Source organism: Vulpes lagopus, chromosome 19 (assembly GCF_018345385.1).
Source record: "Vulpes lagopus strain Blue_001 chromosome 19, ASM1834538v1, whole genome shotgun sequence".
Lineage (NCBI taxonomy): Eukaryota > Metazoa > Chordata > Mammalia > Carnivora > Canidae > Vulpes > Vulpes lagopus.
The window spans coordinates 30,102,579-30,123,751 of NC_054842.1; the positions used below are offsets into that span (position 1 = coordinate 30,102,579).

Genomic DNA, 21,173 nt, shown 5'->3' on the forward strand with positions numbered 1-21,173 from the left:
TTTTTATTCTAATGTTGCCTGTTATTATAGAAATCATTCTGTGTTCTGTGTGTTCCTTTTATGGCAAAGCTAAAGGGAAAAAAGGAATCCTCATTTGTTTTCTGGCACTGTGTGATAGATGTAGTTTAACAGGAAATTCCAATACGAGGAATTAGATTTATGACTGTTAATGCCAGTGGTTGGGGAAAAAGTTTTGAGACCGAACTATGGAACATTAAAAACAGTGCTATAACCACTCAGGGTACTCTTTATTCAATACTCTAAACAGCCACAGTAAGCATCACACTGTGGATAATACCTGTTGGAACATACAGTAGTTGTTTGGTATAGGATTTTCCTATTTCAGAAGAATTAAGGTTTTAAGTTTGGAGTGTATCAGAATTGATATATGTTCTTGCACTGCTAATAAAGCTTTGCATGGTGCACTAACAACTTTGGAGAAGTCACCATTGCTTATTAGAATCTTCATAACTTTCTCAGGCATTCTGTAGTAATGTTACAACAGCATTTAAACGAAATCAGAGACTTCAGAGGAGGGGATATGGGAGTTTATGCTTTTTTCCTTCCTTGAAATACTGAATTTTTTCCCATGAGAATGTATTGCTTTTATAACAGGGATGGGGGCAGAATAATGCCTAAACTGGTAATACTGTTCAGAATTCTGACTTCTGGTCAAAGGCAGGAACTAAAGATTCTAAGAAGCTGGCAGTACTCTTTCCCTGTCTTTTTTAAAGTCCTCATCCTTTCTGTGGATGTTTCTGTTAGAAGTTTTAGCATCTCAGAACCCTCAATGATCTCATCAAGCAACTGACTGGTTGCTGAGGAGACATTTAAAATAGATAAATGGCAGTTGACAAGCTGCTTTTTTCTTGTTCCTCATGAGCCACAGTCAAATTTCTATAAATTATAATCTGGTGTGCTTATTTAAATTGTTTTATGTTAGCAGTTGACTTTTCCGTATTCCTTATTTGGAAAACAACTGCTTCCAAAAACATACTTCTAGATTTTGTTTATAAGCTTTTCAATACTTTACAAAACTGAGATGGAAACTGTCTCTAGAAGATTGCCTGAAAGTCAGTCTGCTTAGTTTTAATCAGGAATGAATGGCAAAAAGCTTCCTCTCCCAAAAGCTCTGCTGGAAAATACTCTTGTATAAATTGAATTTGACCCTCAGATCTTCAGTTGTCCCCAGATAGACTCTATATCAGATCTCTAAGTCTCTGTCTTTTAGCCACTACAATCCTGAGGTTAATGATGTGTTTCTGTCAGCACATCTCGTTATGACAGTTGATTATCAGCTGTGAGGAACAGAGACGATCCTGCAGAGTGGGTTAGGGCATGCAACAACAAGTGTAGTTTGGAAAAGCACCACCATTTTTGTGGTTTCCCTTCTTCTGGAGAGAAGTGGCACTGCTCCATCCTTTAGTTCAGAATCAAGGTGCTAAATATATTCTTGGGTTAATGCAGGCCCTTGTCTTTCTGCAAATTCCTTTTGTGGAACTATAATGTGCATTATTATGCAGTTGATCTGTAATGCCAAAGGGACTTGATGTCATATGATTCTGAGCCAGACTGAGGTTCATTGCGGAGTTTAGTGTTGGGGTGTTGTGGAGGTGTTTATTATTTAATGCCTTACTCACTTTTCTGAATACCTACAAGAGAATTTCTCTCATTTCAGTATTAAAAATAGTTGTACTTCTGAGTAACGGATTTACTTTTACTTAAGAGTCCCGTGACTGACCATGTGTTCCTCTTCATGTTGTTGGGTAGGAAACTTTGTGGACTTTTTGGGTGGGTGAGGGGATATTCATTTCACATCTGACACTTGGTTACTTTTCTCTTGCCTCATTTTGTCTTTATTTTAAATTATTTTCTCTTGTATCATAACATTTGGTTAGCAGCCTCACCTAAACCTATTTTTTTTCTTTTTAAGAATAAAACCGGGTAGTAAATGAATGTTGACCATTCTAATCATTTCTGATACTAAGTACTTTAATTTATAAAGGAATGTTATTATCTAAGTGGAATTTTACTTGCTAATACAATCAAATATAACTTTGCATTGGTGTGATTAGAAAAGCTTCAGGTCAAACTGAGGCTTCAGCATTTTTATGTATGTAGAAAGAAAATCTATATTAGCATTCTGAACCAGCTCAGGTTATTTAAACTGAATATTGTAACTTCCCCAAAATACGATTTACCTCTTTTCCATATGTAAGTTGAATTAAAAGAATCCATCAAAAAAGTTGAAACTTTATTCCCAATAAAACTTTCAGAGTATTATTTCTCTTAGAACTTTCTTTTTTTTATAGATTTGCATAAACTCAGAATTGTTTCACAAAATATTATAACCCAAATATTTGTTAATATAAAAAAGATATAATCTCTTCAGTTTGAGCAAACCTTTTTACTTAAATACAAAGCTTTAAATACCTAAAATTAATGTTTTTAACAATTTGAATAGTAGCTCTAAATATTTATAATATTGTTTTAGATTTCTGGTTGTTTTAGCAGGGACTGATACAGTAAATGTAACTTTATTTTATGGTAAGCTTAAATATGAACCTAAAAGTAGTATTACTTCTCTTTCTAGAGATATAACTGCTATAAGCATCACTGGAGTGATACAAGAAAACCTGTCATTTTAGAAGTAACTCCTGGAGGCTTTGACCAGATTAATCCTGCAACCAACAAAGTCCTCTGTTCCTATGACTATAGAAATATTGAAGGCTTTGTAGATCTCTCTGATTATCAGGGAGGGTTTTGTATACTTTATGGAGGATTTAGTAGATTGGTAAGTAGTATTTTTAAAAAGTGGTGCCTTTAAGGGGTGCCTGGGTGGCTCAGCAGTTGAGCATCTGCCTTTGGCGCAGGTCATGATCCCGGGGCCCTGGTATTGAGTCTACATTGGGCTCCCCACAGGAAGCCTGCTTCTCCCCCTGCCTATGTCTCTGCGTCTCTCTCTTGTGTCTGTCATGAATAAATAGATAAAATCTTTAAAAAAAAAAAAAAAAGTCATTTAAAAAGAGACATGATGGGGCATCTGGGTGACTCAATTGGTTAAGCCTCTGCCTTTGGCTCAGGTCATGATCCCAGTGTCCTGGGATTGAGCTCCACATTGGGCTCCCTGCTCGGTGGCGAGCCTTCTTCTCCCTTTCCCTCTGCTGCTCTGCTTGCTTGTGCTTTCTCTCTGTCAAATAAATATTTAAAAAATAAATAAAAAGGCATGACTATTTGAAAGAAAGCAGGGTTTTTACACTTGATTTTCAGATTTCATGTGAGTCTTCTGGAAAGAAGTATGGTATTAAGAGTGCAGGCTTGTTATCAAAGAGGCTTGAGCTTGAATCCCAACTTGGAGCTTTTTAAAGTGAGGAGAGTAATACATATATCATAGATTTTTTTTTTTTGAGCCTCCAGTGAGATAACTTATGTAAATGTTTAGCATAATATGTGGGTTAGTATTCAATAAATGGTAGTTACAGTTATTTTAATTAGTATTAATGTCTTAGCTGAAAGAGTCTAAGCTTTCTTTGAAAAATAAGATCTTTTTTATAGTTTTTCCTCCTTTCCCCAGCTGTTTGTAATTTGGAATCTAAGTATTCATTGAAACTTCAAATTTGGAGTTCATTGCCTGTTTTTGTCTTGAAATTCTGAATTATGTGTGAATTGTGTGATACAGAAGAAGCCACTTAGGATGCTCAGACCCTGTTTGTTAATTGGTAATAGAAGCTGAGCTAGAGGGACACATGGGTGGTTCAGCAGTTGAGCATCTGCCTTCGGCTCAGGGAGTGATCCCAGGGTCTGGGACCAAGTTCTGTATCAGGCTCCTTGCAGGGAGCCTACTTCTCCCTCTGCCTGTGTCTCTGCCTCTCTCTCTCTGTGTCTCTCATGAATGAACAAATAAAATCATAAATTAAAAAAAAGAAGCTGAGATAGAGATGATGACCATCTTTTTTTTTATAAGAAACATTTTGCCTTCCTTAATTAAACCTCACATCTCAGGGATGCCTGGGTGGCCCAGCAGTTGAGCGTCTGCCTTCAGTTCAGAGTGTGATCCTGGAGACCCAGGATCGAGTCCTGCATCAGGCTCCCTGCCTGGAGCCTGCTTCTCCCTCTGCCTCTCTCTCTCTCTCTCTCTCTCTCTCTCTCTCTCTCTGTGTCTCTCATGAATAAATAAATAAAATCTTTAAAAAATAATAATAAACCTCGTATCTCAAAGACGAGCAATAGAGTTTACACAAGGAAAGTCTTGTTTGAACATATTCTCAGGGTTCCTTTCTCTTGAGAATTTTAGTGTCTGTAGCTATCTTGGTGGCCTGGGAACAACTTACTCCCAAGATTTAGTGTTCTATAGATAAATTATCCTTTTCTGAGTAGCAGAGCCAAGACAAGCCTGGATATGGGCTAGGGGGTACCAGAAGGAATATAAAAGGAATGATGATGGGGTAGGAGTGCTGAACTATTTGATTTACAAAATATGTTAGCTCTTCATAGTTACAGGCCTTTTTCCATCTTGGATTTCTCTCTTTGCTTGGGTAATGGGTGCTAACCTAAGTATCTCTCATCTAGGAACACATATCTAGACATTTTGTTACCTCTGAGTCTAGACCCAAAGGATGAAGGCCCAAAGAGAAAATTCGTTCCCTGTCCCACCCTAGAGCAGCTTAAATCCTGTTGTTGAAGTGCTGTCCAAAGGCTTATCTCTTCCATGGACATTGAAATTTATAATGATTAAGTCCTTGGTGGGAGCACCTAGTTGACTCAGTTGGTTATATGTCTTGATTTCAGCTCAGGTCTTGATTTTGACTCAGGTCATGATCTCAGGATTGTGAGATTGAGCCCGGAGTCAGGCTCTATACTAAGGATGGAGCCCACTAAAGATTCTTTCTCTCTCTCTCTCTCTGTCTCTCCCCCTTTACCCCTCCCCTATCATTTACCTGCTCGCTCACTTTCTCTCTCTCTCAAAAAAAAAAAAAAAAAATCCTTGGTGGAAAATGAACCTAATTGCAGGAGAGAGCCTTAATAGACTTTAATGGGACAGTTGTACCACAGTAATTCAGCCAAGCTTTCCAGGGCACAAGGTAAACAGTAAGGATGAGAATTGTGTGAAATTTCTCAATTGGCAACAGTTTTTATTGCTTAATGGCATCAAGCAGTTTTAATTTTAATCATCTACTTTCTAAGTATACTCTGCCTTTTAAAAGGTGGAGTCAGTTCACTACACATGTGATACCGTGACAGATTCATTCAGCAAACCTTTATGTGGTACCTTTTGCATGCATAGTGACTATCCTAAGCGGCTGGGGATAAAATCAGGTTTTAGGATTTTATTTATTTTACCTAATTTCTACACCGATCATGGGGCTTGAACTTATAAGCCTGAGATCAAGGGTTGCCCACTCCATTGACTGAGCCAGCCAGGTACCCCTAAAATGAGGTTTTATTTTATTTTTTAAAAAGATTTATTTGAGAGGGAGCACACATAAGCAGAGGCAGCGGCTGAGGGAGAGGGAGAAGCAGATTATCTGCTGAGCAGGGAGCCCAAAATAGGGCTCATTCCCAGGATCCCAGGATCATGACCCAAGCCAAAGCCAGCCGCTTAATGGATTGAGCTACCCAGGCATCCCTAAAATCAGGTTTTAACATGATCTGAACCAGTGTTTCTCAGCCAGGGGGCTATTGGAGTCTGGACAGGACAATTCTTTATTGTGTGACACTTTCCTGCCTTGTCCTTTGCAGCACATTTAGCATTTCTGGCCTCCTGGCATCAAATGCAAGTAGCAATATCTTATCTTTACCTTCATAAATACACTCCTGGAAGTTGATTTGTAATATCCATTGGCCAAAGGCTTGTAAACATTTAAGCATTCTTCAAGGTAATCTGATAAGAAAGTCCACTGTATAAGAACATTGTATCAGAGCTACTTTAGTTGAAACTGGAAATACTCACTACCCCCACTGGACTTGGCTGGAGTCCCTGAGACCCTTTCTGTAAGCTCCAGCATGCTGTTTTCTATATGGTGACAGGAACTAGACTTTGAGAAGTTATGAGATAATTTCCACTCAGTTATTTGCAAGGCTCTATATCCTAGAGTCTGTGATTTTTAACTTAGTAACAGTGATTCAAATACAGCACACTGCTTACTTACCTTTGATAAGATCTACCATTATTTTCCTTTAGAATTGCTACTTCACTATCTTTCCTGTGAATTAATTCAGAATGGTCACATTTTAGTTGTTTCAACCCTGACTTTTTAAATTTCAAAATTTATGCAGCATTTATTTGCATCAGAGCAAAGAGAAGAAATTATCAAAAGTGCAATAGATCATGCTGGCAACTACATAGGTATTTCACTGCGCATCAGAAAAGAACCTTTAGAATTTGAGCAATATTTGAACCTTCGCTTTGGGAAATACAGCACTGATGAATCCATCACATCTTTAGCAGAGTTTATAGTCCAAAAAATATCACCTAGACATTCGGTAAGACCCTGTGTTAAAAATAAAAATTTGTTCATCTGATTTTGATATTTTTCTTCAGTAATTTTTTAATATGTCTCAATTTTGTTTGAAGGAACCTGTAAAGCGAGTTCTAGCACTTACAGAAACATGTTTAGTAGAACGTGATCCAGCAACCTATAATATTGCAACTTTGAAGCCTTTAGGAGAAGTAAGTTTGACATTATTAGCTTAAATGAGACTTCTTCCTGTTGCTAAATTAGGATAATTTTCTATTTTAATATTTTCCCATGCTTAAAGAATGGGAAATGAGAATCTATTCTTCACATTATTATATTTATTATACTTAGAACAATGAGTATTATAAACTTTATTTTCAAAACAAATTTATTTTCAAAGTATATAAGGTGAAAGGAACTTTTTATTCAACAATTGTATGAAAATTTGAATGAGACATCTAAGCGGCTCTTAAATTCTGATACTGTAAACAGTTTTTAAGTACTGATTTTTGTAAGCTAAAATGAGGATGTGTAGTTCTTCTAAGGAAATGCCATAAAACTAAACATCTTTTGTTGAACTTGGTTTTTGTTTTCATTAGGTATTTGCATTGGTTTGTGACTCAGAAAATCCACAACTGTTTACCATTGAATTTATAAAAGGGCAAATACGGAAGTATTCTTCAACAGAAAGGTATTTTTTTTTAATTCATCAAGCTTTTGAGATCCCAGTATATTCAAGGCGAAGTCCTCCATCAAAGAGGAAAGACAAAATTTATAATCTAGAACTTTGAAATCATATAACTTAGAAAAGACAGCATTATTTTGTTGTATATTGAAAATGAACTTCATTCAGTTTTCCAGTTTCTAAAGAGAATAAAAATGGTGATTTGATTTTAAATATAATGTTGAAAATGTAGTTCTGTAACTTAAGCTTTTAATGTATTTTTAAATAGCATCTTTCACTTTCATTGTTAAATTGTTTGGATACCAACAAGTTACTTTAAATATACTTGAAGTTAGAGTTTTATAAGTTAGCATCAGTAGACTAGTTACTAATTTTCCAGTGGAATGTGCCTGATTTTTTTTTTTATATTACTATGACTTGGCTGTTGTGAAAACGAGTGAGATGCTGTAGCTCATAAACTACTCCTGTAAGGTAAACCACTTATAGTGATGTTCTACTGTGAATGACTAGATCTCCCTTCGTGTACTAAGCCATTGTAATGGGATTGGCAGTTTTTATATTCTGGACAGTTTTTTTAATGGTGTTGTAAATAGATTATGACTGAATCTGTTTTTAAAAGATAGTTGAAACAGTTCTGGTACATTTTGCCACTGTCTACCATACAGCCTTATTGAAGTGTTGTCACTTCCTAGAGTATGACCAGTAACTGTTTCTTACCTTGGAAAGCTTTTGATCTAAGTTCAAAAAAAACGGCATTTTAAGCAAAAGGTTGTATTTTTTCCTGTCCTGAATTCAAGGAAGAGAACTTCTGAAAAAAAAAAAAAAATAGTGCACATGTTCTAATCAGAGAAGAGATCTCAACATTTACAGTTGGTCGTGTGCTTTATGTACATCAGATTGTTTAATCTTGATCCCTAGAAAGATGCTATTATTCCCAATAAAGCCAATATGCAGGAAGCAAAGCAATTTCTTTGTGACTTTGGATTAGGAAGATGTCTTAGATACACACAATTCATAAAAGTCTGATTAATTAGACATTGTAAAAATTTAAAACTTTGACCCCCATTAAGAAAAGGAAATGACAAGCCACAGACAGGAAGAAAATATTTGGAAAATATATAGCTAGTAAAAGACTTGTTTCTAGAAAAATTAAGAACTCTTTTGGGGTACCTGAGTGGCTCAGTTGGATGAGTGTCTGCCTTTGACTTAGGTCATGATCCCATGGTCCTGGGGTTGAGCCCTGCATCAGGCTCCTTTGCTCAGTAGGGAACCTGTTTCTCTCCCGCTGCCTGCTGCTCTTCCTGCTTGTGTGCTTGCTCTCTCTCATTCTCTTTGTCAAATAAATAAAATCTTTAAAAAAAAATTACTCTTTTAACTCAATACCAAAAAACAAATAATAAATGGGCAAAAATATTCAAATAGACACCTCACGAAAGAGGATATTTGAGGTAAATAAACACATGAAAAGATCATGACTCATTAGGGAAAAGTAAAACTGCTACATGTACACTGAAATGGATAACGTCCATTCAGTTGGACAACAAACTGGCAGTGCCAATTGTTGGCAAGCATGTGGATTCTTATACATTGCTGGTGATGATATAAAATCATAAACTTTTAAAAAATAGTTTGGCAATTTCTTAAACATATAGTTATTATATGACCCTATGTCAATTCTCCTAGGTATCTACCCCAAAGACAAATAAAAACATATGGCCACAAAAACTTTTATGTGAATGTTTATAATAATAATTCATAATCAGAACTAGAAACAATTGATATATGTATCACCTGGTGAATGAATAGGCAAAAATATTGATTATCCATACAGTGAAATACTACTCAGCAATAAAAAGGACTGAACCTTAAAAATGTAATATATAAAATAAGCAAGACACATAAGGCTATATATTATATGATTCCATTTATATGAATTTTTTAATAGACTTTTTTGGAGCAATTTTAGGTTCGTAGCAGTATTGAGCAGAAGGTACAGAGGTTTCTCATATACCTCCTCCTGCTTTGCCTCCTAACTGGAGTAGCCTCTCCCATTACCAACATCCCCTACCAGAGTGATAGATTTGTTATGAATGATGAACCTGCAGGCTTGAACCAATGTATAATGACACTTATCAACCATTTTAGTATCTTACAGACTATTTTCACTGCCCTAAAAATTCCCAGGGATCCTCTCCAGCAGTAATAATACTGCTCCACTGATTTCATCTTGCCCTCCTCCCTAAACCTTGACAGTCACTCATCTTTTTACTGTCTCAGGTTTTGCTTCTTCCACAATATCATAGTTGGAATCATGTAGTATATAGCCTTTTCAGATTGGCTTCTTTCATTTCCTCCCTGTCTCCTATGTCTTCATGTCTGGATATCTCATTTCTTTTTAACTTAGTAATCCATTGTCTAGACATACCATGGTTTATTCATTTGGTCTCTTAGTTGCTTCCAAGTTTGGGCAGTTATGAATAAAGCTGCTCTAAACATCTGTGTGCATCTGGAACATATGGTAAGAGGATGTTGAGTTTTTTAAGAAACTGCCAAACTGTTTTCCAAAAGTGGCTGTGCCATTTTGTATTCCAAGCAGCAGTGAATGAGAGTTCCTGTTGCTCCATATCCTCACCAGCATTTGGTATTATTAATGTTCAGTTTTGGTCATTCTAATAGGTATGTGGTGATTTCTCATTGCTGTTTCAGTTTGCATTTCTGTGATGATGTATGTGTTGAGTATCTTTTCTTATGTTTATTTTCATATGTTTATTTGCTATCTGTGTATCTTCTTTGGTGAGGTATCTATCTGTTAAGGACTTTGGGTTTTTTGTTTTTGTTTTTTAAGATTTTATTTATTAATTTGACAGAGAGAGAACGAACAAGTAGGCAGAGTGACAGGCAGAGGGAGAGGGAGAAGCATGCTCCCTGAGGAGCAGAAAGCCTGATGTGGGGCTGGATCCATGACCCTGGGATCATGACCTGAGCTGAATGAAGGCAGATGCTTAACTGACTGAGCCACTCAGGCACCCTGCTAAGGACTTTGAATCATTTTAAAGATTTTATTTGAGAGAGAGAAAGAGAAAACACTAGCAGAGGGGGCAGAGGGAGAGAAAGAAGATGATTCCTTGCTGAGCAGGGAGCCCGATGCAGGGCTGGATCCCAGGACCCTAAGATCATGACCTGAGCTGAAAGCAGACGCTTAACTGACTGAGCCACTCAGGTACCTCTGGATTGTTTTTTAATTGACTTGTTTTTCTTATTGTTGACTTTTAAGAGTTATTTGTATATTTTGGATAGTAATCTATTATCAGATATGGCTTTTATAAATATTCTCTCACAGCCTGTGGCTTGCCTTTTCGTCGTCTTGCTGGAGTTGTTTGAAAAAGGAAAACTATAGAGATGTAAAGAAAATATGTCGTTGCCTGGAACTGGAGAGTTTTTTGTAGATGAACACAAGGGAATTTTTTAGGGTGATGGAAGTATACCAAAACTGATGATTGTACAACTGTATAAATTTACTAAGAATTCTTAAACTGTACATTTTAATTGGGTGAATTTTTGATTTGTAAGTTATACCTCAGTAAAACTGTTTAAAAAGTTCTTAAATTAAAAAGCAAAAATATTACATTTATAGTGCTTAAGTAATTTGTAAAGGTATGTGACAGTAAAGTGCAGAGCTAGTATTGAAACTCTAGGCTCTCTCTTAAAGCGCCCTATTCTTTTGTGCTTGTACTCAGAGTGTCCTGCCTGAGCAGGTGACCTGCTAAAGGGCCTATGCTGTATTCTGATTCAAAATTCCCCTTAATTATCAATCCTAAAACATTTACTTTTTTTACTTTGCTTAGAGATTCCTTATTAGCAAGTTTACTGGATGGAGTAAGAGCCTCTGGTAACAGAGATGTTTGTGTAAAAATGACACCAACTCATAAAGGTCAGCGATGGGGGTTACTCAGCATGCCTGTCGATGAGGAAGTAGAGAGCCTTCATCTCAGATTTTTGGCCACACCTCCAAGTAAGTATTGATTAAGTATAATTCCATTTCCATCCATCTGCTTAATAATTTAAATATTAGGAATGCAAGCCTCTAAATCTTTTTGAACCTTTTCATCTTACAGATGGCAACTTTGCAGATGCTGTATTCAGGTTCAACGCTAATATTTCATACAGTGGAGTTCTGCATGCAGTAACGCAGGATGTAAGATTGTTTTATAACTAGTTCATTGTCATTAATTTTGGGAATGGAAACTTTTTTGAGACATTCTTCCTTTACCTAGGGTCTCTTCTCAGAAAACAAAGAAAAACTGATCAATAATGCCATAACAGCATTATTATCCCAAGAGGGAGATGTTGTTGCTTCAAATGCAGAACTTGAGAGTCAGTTCCAGGCTGTGAGGAGGCTTGTGGCTTCCAAAGCTGGTTTTCTGGCCTTCACTCAGCTTCCAAAGTAAGTTGTCTTTGAACTTTTAGAGAATACAAACAACTCAAAATAGCAGAAAATCAACAGTTTATCTTTTTATATCTGTTTAAACCTGATACCTTTCATATGATGATATGGTAGTTTTTATTCATGTGAAATAAAGGAAGGTAAGTGGAAGTGTGAAAGGGGTAGAGATTGGTCCTACACATACCTGCAATATGTTGACCCTTGTTTTAATGAATTTGAACAGGAAAGTAGATCCCTTTTAGTTTAGTTTAGTTTTGTTTTTTTAAGGTTTATTGAGAAGCCCAGAGGGAGAGAGAGTCTTTAAGTAGACTCTGCACAGAGCCTGATGTGAGGCTCCATCTCACCATCCTGAGATCACGATTTGAGCCGAAACAGAGTCTTAGCTTAACTGACTGTGCCACCCGGATGCCCCAATATCCCTTTTAGTTTAATTAATTTTTTAAAAAATCTTCCCCCTCAAAGAAAAAAACTGTTAGGAGAACGGATATGTTCTAGAGGTAGAATTTAAAATATGTACTTGTTGAATGCAGTAGAAACTTAAGAAGACTTATGTTACATTTTAATAATAAAATAATCCTCTGATATTGCTATTATAAGCTTGTTTTTTTTTGTTGTTGTTCCATAAGGTTTCGGGAGCGTCTAGGAGTGAAGGTAGTAAAAGCACTCAAGAGGAGCAACAATGGAGTAATCCATGCAGCTGTTGATATGCTCTGTGCCCTCATGTGTGTAAGTAGTATTTGTTTTGTTTTGTTTTTAAGATTTTATTTATTCATGAGAGACACAGAAAGAGGCAGAGATATAGACAAAGGGAGAAGCAGGCTCCCCATGGGGGGCCTGATATAGGACTTGATCCCAGGACTCCAGGATCATGCCCTGAACCAAAGGCAGACACTCAACTGCTGAGCCACCCAGGCGTCCGTGGTGGTTTGTTGTTGTTGTTGTTTTTTAAGAGACTGGTTTTTCTTAAGTTGATTGATGGTTTAAATTTCCACAAACTCAGATTTTCATTGTACCAATTAAATTCAGTGTTTTGTATTTCCCAAATTGCTCTTTTGGCAATTTATTTATTCAAATGAAGGTTCGTTTAGCATATCCTATAAACCAGGCATTGTGCTGTCTGCTAGAAATACAAAGTTCCTTCCTTCCTTGAAATTGTTGACAGTCTAGTAAGGTAGGCATGTGTGTCTCATCTAAAGTAGTAGGGGCCCTGGGATCCCTAAAAAGCAGAACTTAGCTTTTTGGGTTTGTGGTGAGGAGAACATAAAAGATTTGAGGCCAGTCTTTTCAGATGTTACACATGATCTGAATCTTAAAGGACAGGCAGGTATTTTCCCTCTGTGAGAAGGCTTTCTTGGGAAAGGGGGCGTATACAAAGGTATGTTTGGGAAGAAGCAAATAATTGAAATGGCTGGGTCATAAAACATGTATGGAGGTGTGTGGGATTAGGAATTATAGCTAGAAATATATGCAGAGACAGTTATCAAAAGCCTTTGGTATCAGACAAAGAGGCTAATAAATTTGTATCCTTTAGTAAGGAACAACTGAAAGATTTTTCATCAGGGGAGCAGTAATACTAGGTTTGAACTACCAAAAGCTGACAAATGTTATGTGGAGACTGTATTAGAGGTAAAATTAAAGACAGGTAGACTAAATAAGAAACAAGATGCTGAGGTAGGATGGGGTTAAAGAAGGCACATTTGAAAGCTGAGGGTAAAGATTTAACTTAGTGACAGCTTGTATGGAGGAGAAGCAATGAATTATCCAGTATAACTTTGAAATTCCTGATTTACTAGTGTTGTATATAGCATATGGGACTAAAGTGTTTAAGGCAAGTTTAGTGGTATAGGATAAACCTTAAGTAATCACTTGTAGAAAATCTTCCATTTATACTCAGAAGTGAATTTTACTGTCTTTACTGCTTCTAATAATTCCATGGAAAGAAATAGTGGAATAAGGGCTTCTGAGTGGCACAATTGGTTCAGTGTGACTCTTGGTTTTGGCTCAGGTTGTGATCTCAGGGTCATGAGATTAGCCCCACGTTGGGCTCCTTGCTGAGCATGGAGTCTGATTGAGACTCCCTCTCCCTCTGCCCCTACCTCCAATGTTCTCTCTTTCTCTCTCTCTCTCTCTCTCTCTCAAATAAATAAATCTTGAAAAAAATTAGGTAACTAGAATGTAAAATAAAATATCGTAGTGTGAAACAAACTCAATCTTCTCTCATTACATATTAGGGTTTGGCTATATATTTTATTTAAGCTTCATAATAGTCCTTTGAGCTCAGTATTATTAATCTCACCTGGACGGCTAAGGAAAGTGAAACTCAGAGTTAATGCAACTTAACCTTGCCTGAGGTCAGCTGTAGTCAGCAAAGTTAGGATTGGGTCTTTATTCCTAACCCTCATGCTAGAATCTTTTTCCCATTTTAATTTTTCCACCAGTCAGAAGAGACAAATAAATATTTGCTGCTCATTTTAGTACCTGCTTTTAAATATTTTTTTAAAAAAATAAGTAAATAAATGCCAAGTTTTATCATTTCAAATTTAAATATAAAATAGGGGGAGAGAAAAATGGGTCTTATTTGCCTTTTAAGAAGGAGACTTGTGTCTTTTGAGAGAGTTCCTTTTGCAGTACTCTACAGATACTTGCTAGGCACAGTATCTATGAAGCCTCATCAGACCCTGGGGGAAATCATCACTTTTGCCTGATTGTCTTATCACGAGTTTCCTTTCTGCCTTCAACTTTAAAGGCTGTGTTTTTAAATTTTTTCAGTATTTAATGAATACTCTTTACAAATGACTTTCGTGTGATACCAGCATGTGGGACTGCTTATGAACTATCATTGTTTTTAATCAACAGCCCATGCATGATGACTATGACTTAAGACAAGAACAGCTGAACAAAGCTTCTCTTCTCTCTTCAAAGAAATTTCTGGAAAACTTACTGGAAAAATTTAATTCCCATGTGGTAAGTTATAATTAAATTTGGCTTAATGAGAGATACCATACATTATTGAAAAGTATTCTAGAAGTGCAGTTCAGGCATTTTTTTGTTTTCAATTGTGGCTCCCAACTTTGGTCAGTATCGGTCATACACACTTCAGTCAGCTTGGTCTCTCACTGATAGTAAAATATTCTGTTTTAAGACTATATCCATTCATCTGGGAAGAATAAGTTGCAAAGACTTTAGGTTTTTTTCTTTATGTCATTATGAATTAAGCTGCTCAAAAGAAAATCTTTGCTACTCAGTCACTGGTAACAATTTTGGAGATGGGCAATCTATATAGATCTAGAAGAACAAATTGGTGGAGTGGTTTAACTGTTGTCAAAGATTGCTTTTTATACAAATACTATACATACTAATCTTAGTTGTATTTGAGGAATCTTGTTTATTTTCTTGAAATTTGACCAAATTTTAATTATTTTCCTTTTAAAATATAGTAAGGAATGAATTTACTGTATTAGTAAAACCAAGTACTCCTTAGAGTAATCAAACTTTAGGCCTCATGTTGAGGAATTATGTTTACTTTTAGCATTTAGAATAACAGAAGCACATTATTGCTGTGTTTTACTTGAATTTCTCTGTCCTAAGGCAATGTGTTACTTTGTTTCAGGATCATGGGACTGGTGCCCTAGTTATTAGTTCACTCTTGGACTTCCTTACTTTTGCCCTCTGTGCTCCATATAGTGAGACAACAGAAGGACAGCAGTTTGATATGCTCTTAGAGATGGTAGCATCCAATGGAAGAACCCTCTTTAAGCTCTTTCAGGTGAGAGCTTGTATCTTTCTAATCAAATAACAAATAGCTAATCTAAGAACCACTTTTTGGGTCAGTTTGGTTTTAAAATAATGGATGTGTTTCTGAAGTAATGTTGATAAATAAATATATCCTAGTACATAATCATATTAAGAATATTTAATTCCACAGATCTCTTGGTGTTTCATGTAGAGTTCTGTTGATGGCTTTTGACCACAGTTTTGACCATGTTGCCCATCTTTTCTCAGAACTAGAGTAGAAAAAAATAAATAGTTCATAAATAGTTGAAAACATTATTTCATATACTATTGTACTTGTTATGTACATGTGATACGTTTCTATGTAATACTTATATTTTTTGTTTATATTAATTTGTGTTATGTCAATTTGTGTTATTTTATCATTACTGTTTGATATTTATCATTCCAATATGTATAATTATCCGACTAAGTGCCAGCTATTTCCTGCTAATGTTTTAATTACCCTTAAAGCTATATTTTAAGAATACTTAAAATTTTAACCAAACTGTGATCTGGCTTTGAGATGTATCCTTTACTAATTTTATGGCTTATAAAATTATATATTTTCCTTAAAAGCAATAGCTAGTATGTTGAAATAAAATTCTTTTATTCTGTGATACTTTTTTCCCTATTTTAAAGCATCCTTCCATGGCAATTATAAAGGGAGCTGGATTGGTTATGAAGGCAATAATAGAGGTGAGAACAATTTTCAAATTTTAAACCTACTTGAATTTTGATTGGGTATTTTAATTGAAGCTGACAAAATTACATTTCAGCTTTTTATGGGAAAGATGAAGTTTTTCTGAGTAATAAAAGTAATTTTGAATCTTTATTCAGAAATTAGTTTTAAACTACAGAAAGAATCCTTGGTATTAAACTAAGAGTTTAAAGTTCTGAGGTAAGTGGGCTTAGGGCAAATAGATCTTTTGGTTCTTACATTATTTGTATTTTGTTTGTTTTAAAAGAATTAAAAGTTAACATTTTTCCTCTTACTCTTTTTTGAGGAGAGATGATGGTATTGATGATTTTGAAATCTTTAGGTACTGAGGTTACATAGGAATCTGTTAATGGAGTTATTAGTTCATAGCAAAATAGAATTAAATAACAAAAATTGGTTCCTCATGCTAAAGTGCTCTAGAGATCAGGACATATCGTTGGACAGACATGAGATATTGTTTCTGTAAGATGGTTGCTTTAGCTCTCTGTCTTTTAGAAAATAAAATCATGGCTATAAACATCAAATTGCATACTGGATGTTTATAATGACATCAGTCCAAATGGCTTTGGATTCTTTTTGTTGTTGTCATAGTTGTAATTTGGATAAAATGTAAGAGTAGTTGCCCCTTTTATCAAAAAACTCAGTGATTGTAGCTCATAAATATAACATTTGGCTAAAACAAAATGCACAGAATTAGTATACTCGTAAATAGGTGTTTAAAAATTAGGCAATACACATCAGAGGTTTTTTTTTTGCATTTTTAGTATGTATTTACAGATAAGGCCAATTTTCTTCCTCTAGCAAGTGGGTTCTAGCTTCCAAAGTAAGTAATGTATCTCTCACACAGCTGGTGGTAGCCAAGAGCAAGTAAGACCATGAGACCAAAAAAAGTGTATTCCTGAACCCTGCTCCTCCAATATATTGCTGTTCATTCAGAAGTATTTCTGAAGGGCCAGGTATAACCGAAGTAGACTTTGGGGTTCAATAACAAGCCACACATGTTAGACGCATAGCCAGTGACTAGAGGTGGCTTTATTTATCCTGAAATCCTGGCAAGTATCTTAAATTGTTTTTTCTGATTGTAAAAGCAGTATATAATCTTTGAATAAACACCGGTGTTTACAGAAAAAAATTCAAGGAACAAATACAATAAGTCATTGATATTTTTATCATCCAGAGATAACTACTATTAGCATTTTGGTAAATTTTCTCTCAGATTGTGCAATGTTCAAAGTTATATATGTATCTGTACTAACGGTGTGTGTGTGTCTATATATATGTACTTGCTATGTATATATTTGTATTGATACTACTGTCAGAATGATATATGTACATATTCACACTATGAATATTTGTATATATACTACATATTCAGTTGTACTATATACTTGTACTTTTTTTTCACTAACATTGTGAGCATTTTTGCTTATCAGTAGGCTGTCTTGAATATCATACTGCTTATATTTCATAGTTCTCTGATGACCTTTGACTAGTAGTCCTATCTGTCTTAACTCTATTGCCAAAGTGAGTCCATATAAGCAAAGTAAAATCAGGATAAAAAACTATCCCAACTTACTATATCTTCTTTTAAAAAAAATGAAGAACCATGTTCACCATGAAAATTATATTGTTAATAATAAAAGCAAGCCAGGTTTGCAGATGCCTTTGGTAGGAATTGCTGATTTCCCTGAATCGCCTTTGCCTTTCATTGGCTGATATAACTCAGAGAATGAACCTAATTTTAATGCTAAATTAAGCAAAGCATAATTCATAAAATGCATCTGTAAACATTTAAAACCTCATTTCATAGGCAAATAATATTTTTAAAATTACTTGTATCACCTGTGTTATTTTTGGGTAATTAAGTTGCATTTGAAATTTTTATGACATTGTATACTACATAATTATTTTACCTAGAGGTGTTAAAAATTAGGATAGCTTGTTCTAGATTGCTGCTTTAGGGATCATCTTACCCTTTTTCCAAAGGAAGGTGACAAAGAAATTGCTACAAAAATGCAGGAGCTTGCCCTAAGTGAAGGTGCCTTACCTCGACACTTGCATACTGCGATGTTTACAATAAGCTCAGATCAAAGGATGCTTACTAATAGGTAGGTTAAATTTAATTTGCTATAAATGAACTTGCTTATAAAATGGATTTAGATATTACATAAAACAAACTGAGTAAGTGTTCAGATTATGCAAATGTTTCATTTTCTTCTGATTCACCTAGTTCTTTTCCTTTTCTTATAGAAGAAAGATTGTGCCCAGATGATGATTGCCCCTCCCCCCTGGAGAGCTTGGGGAGGGAAAACAAAACTGTTTGCTTTTTTCCCCTCACTATCCTGTTATGGCTCTATACCCATAGTCATGGGACTGGAACATGGAAAAGAGTGCTTAGAAGCTTATGGAACTAGAACCACATGCCCAGGATTTTTCTCCTTTTATTTTCTGCGGGCCATCATATCAATTTTTAAATATCTTTGGTCAGTTAGGTACTCTTAAGAATCAAGAAAACCTTATCTAACTGTCCTAGGTATCCTAAATCTCTTGTAGTTAAGCAAGTTCTCCTTTGGTAAATTGTCTTTTTTTATAGTAATCCTTCAAATATAAGGAAGCACATAAATCTGTTCATTTATTCCAGGCCATGTGAATTCCATCCCTTTTAATCTTTCTTTGATTTCTGATGTGTGACCCTTCAAATATCCTTAGCATACTATGACTCATGACTCAGTTTAAGAAAAAGGATATCATAAATATTTTTAATCATGTTCTTCTGACTTTTTAAATGATCACACAAATTGCTGACTTAGGTTTACTTCATTATATCATGAATTTCCTTTTTTTGTCACCTACATCCAGTTATTGGATGTCATAGTATGCCGCCTTGCCAGTAGTTTTCTGCTCTTTGTGCTATTATAAGAGGCAGTCTGCATCCCTCAACTTAACAGATGATGGCCACACATTAGTCTTTTGTGTTGCCTGAGAGGACAAAAATATCTAAAAGAAAGATGATTTCCTTGGTGTACTGTCTTATTAGTGATAGTAGATACCATCTTTCATTAAAATAGGCAGTGTTTGACGTCTTACTCTGTTAAACCCCCAAGTTAGACGTTTGCTTATTGTGTTCCTCTTTATTAAATAATCAGTTACATCCCTTACTGTGATCAGTGACAGTATTTATTGAAAAGCTGTCTGCTTATAAGTTGCCACTTTTCATTTGCATTGCTCTATGCAGATTGCTATTATAAAATGTTATCCCATTTGTCCCTACTTAAAGCCTTTTCAGGAATCCCTGATAAATGATACCTATCCAATGCACGTGGAAGAAATTATAATTGTTTCAGTAGTACTGAATTTCCAAATAGACACCAAAATGAACAGTTTTAGTCGTGTTCTTTTTTTTTTTTTTTTTTTTTTTGTGATAGAACAGAGCATACATAATTTGGGTTTTTAGACTTCTGGGAATGTAACCTGTGTAAATACATATGTCTGTAGGTTTGGTTATTTTTCTCACAGATTTCATACTCATTCCTGTAGCAAATGGCAATTTGCATTCCTACCAAAGCACAGAAGGGTCAACAGTGAATAAAATATATTCTCTGCTCTTGAGGAACATATCGTGAGGGTTAAAATTAATAAATGACTAAATCATAGACTCAACATGGATCTTATATTCTTCACTTTGAACCAGAATGTGCTTTTACCTCTAAAGTGGCATGAGTAAAATAATTTGCTTTAAGTGCTTTAAGTCTTTCTCCAGACTCCACAACTTAAAATATTTTCTATCTCTGACTTTGCCAGAAAGACTATATTAGAACATAGTTATTGACTTTTGCTCATGTTCAGAATTCCAAAGAATGCCAGAATGCTATATATGCTCACTATATCAGGACTTGTTATGCAAACTAATCGTATCATCAAGTCTAAGTGTTTCATTTATTTTCCCTCTTTAAATGAAATAAAAACCTACTTCTTAAAAGGAAAAAAAAAAAACCTACTTCTTCATGTTCAAGTCCATTGAAAATTAGTTTATCAGGGAAGCATTTTGATTCGGAGAAGATTCTAGAATATTAGCAATATTTTTAATTACTATCTCCTGTACCTCTCCACATCAAAATACTAACTTTAAATATTTAACATCAGAATGATTTCTTTGCTGTAGCCATGTTTCTTATGTGATATTTTGTTCTTAAAAATTCCTTTCTGTTCTAGCTGAGATAAAGCAGCAAACCTTTCTCAACGTCTGCTTTTTTCAGACAGCTAAGTAGACATTTAGTGGGACTCTGGACAGCTGATAATGCAACTGCGACAAACTTGTTGAAACGCATTTTGGTAAGTCAGTTCAATGACCAAGAAGATTTATGTATTCTTGCCCAATAAAGTTTCATTGAGTAAGTTTATACTGTTAAAGGATGTTTTTAGTTTTTGCTTGTTTTTTATTTAAAAGATGCTTATCAAAGGAGTTACCACATAATAAATGCTAACCTTACTAGCTTAACTCATAGTATTTATTTAGGTTTTGAAAGCCAGATTTTCTTTTGCGCAGTTGTTTTGAAAATGGATTTTATGTTTTGTGTGTGTTTGCTTTTAGCCGCCAGGCTTGCTGGCATACTTGGACAGCTCAGATCCAGTTCCTGAGAAGGATGCTGATCGGATGCATGTTAGAGATAATGTGAAAATAGCAATGGTAAATAATTATTGTCCTAAGTGTCTTTTCAGGTTGAAAAGAATAATCTTTCTAAGACATACCAAAAATAAGCCAAGAATTCACTGTATATTGTAATAGTAGTACCAAAAGTAGTATTATTAGTAACAGTTTTATTGAGGTAAAATTTACATCCCATGTAATTCACCTGTTTTAAGTGTACAATTCAGTAATTTTTAGTATATTTATAGGGTTATAAAACCATCATCACAATCTAATATTATAAATAATAGTAATCTTGTATGTTTTGTTTCCCTTAACTCAGCTTGTTGGCACTTTCAGGAATGGATTTTTTTTTTAAGTATATTCATATGTATAATGTGATATTTTACAAATAATGTGTGATTGATAAATGTTGGTTAGAAGGGGCCAACAGTGAGAAAATTAAC

General features: G+C 35.1%; 1 protein-coding gene across 4 annotated transcripts in view; it reads left to right on the top strand.

The window, feature by feature from the left end:
* Positions 1 to 21,173, top strand: part of DNAJC13 (DnaJ heat shock protein family (Hsp40) member C13) — a 117,170-nt gene that overhangs the window by 35,549 nt on the left and 60,448 nt on the right. For 3 of the 4 annotated variants that reach the window (XM_041734034.1, XM_041734033.1, XM_041734036.1), the window contains 14 exons: positions 2,594 to 2,794; positions 6,277 to 6,483; positions 6,575 to 6,670; positions 7,058 to 7,149; positions 10,989 to 11,155; positions 11,259 to 11,338; positions 11,418 to 11,587; positions 12,214 to 12,313; positions 14,444 to 14,551; positions 15,198 to 15,353; positions 16,001 to 16,057; positions 18,066 to 18,187; positions 20,336 to 20,411; positions 20,671 to 20,766. In XM_041734034.1, the coding sequence (XP_041589968.1) occupies positions 2,594 to 2,794; positions 6,277 to 6,483; positions 6,575 to 6,670; positions 7,058 to 7,149; positions 10,989 to 11,155; positions 11,259 to 11,338; positions 11,418 to 11,587; positions 12,214 to 12,313; positions 14,444 to 14,551; positions 15,198 to 15,353; positions 16,001 to 16,057; positions 18,066 to 18,187; positions 20,336 to 20,411; positions 20,671 to 20,766 (1,728 nt within the window). Of the gene's footprint in view, positions 1 to 14; positions 1,767 to 2,593; positions 2,795 to 6,276; positions 6,484 to 6,574; positions 6,671 to 7,057; positions 7,150 to 10,988; positions 11,156 to 11,258; positions 11,339 to 11,417; positions 11,588 to 12,213; positions 12,314 to 14,443; positions 14,552 to 15,197; positions 15,354 to 16,000; positions 16,058 to 18,065; positions 18,188 to 20,335; positions 20,412 to 20,670; positions 20,767 to 21,173 lie in introns of those variants that run through there. The other variant, XM_041734037.1, reaches the window with a different exon arrangement.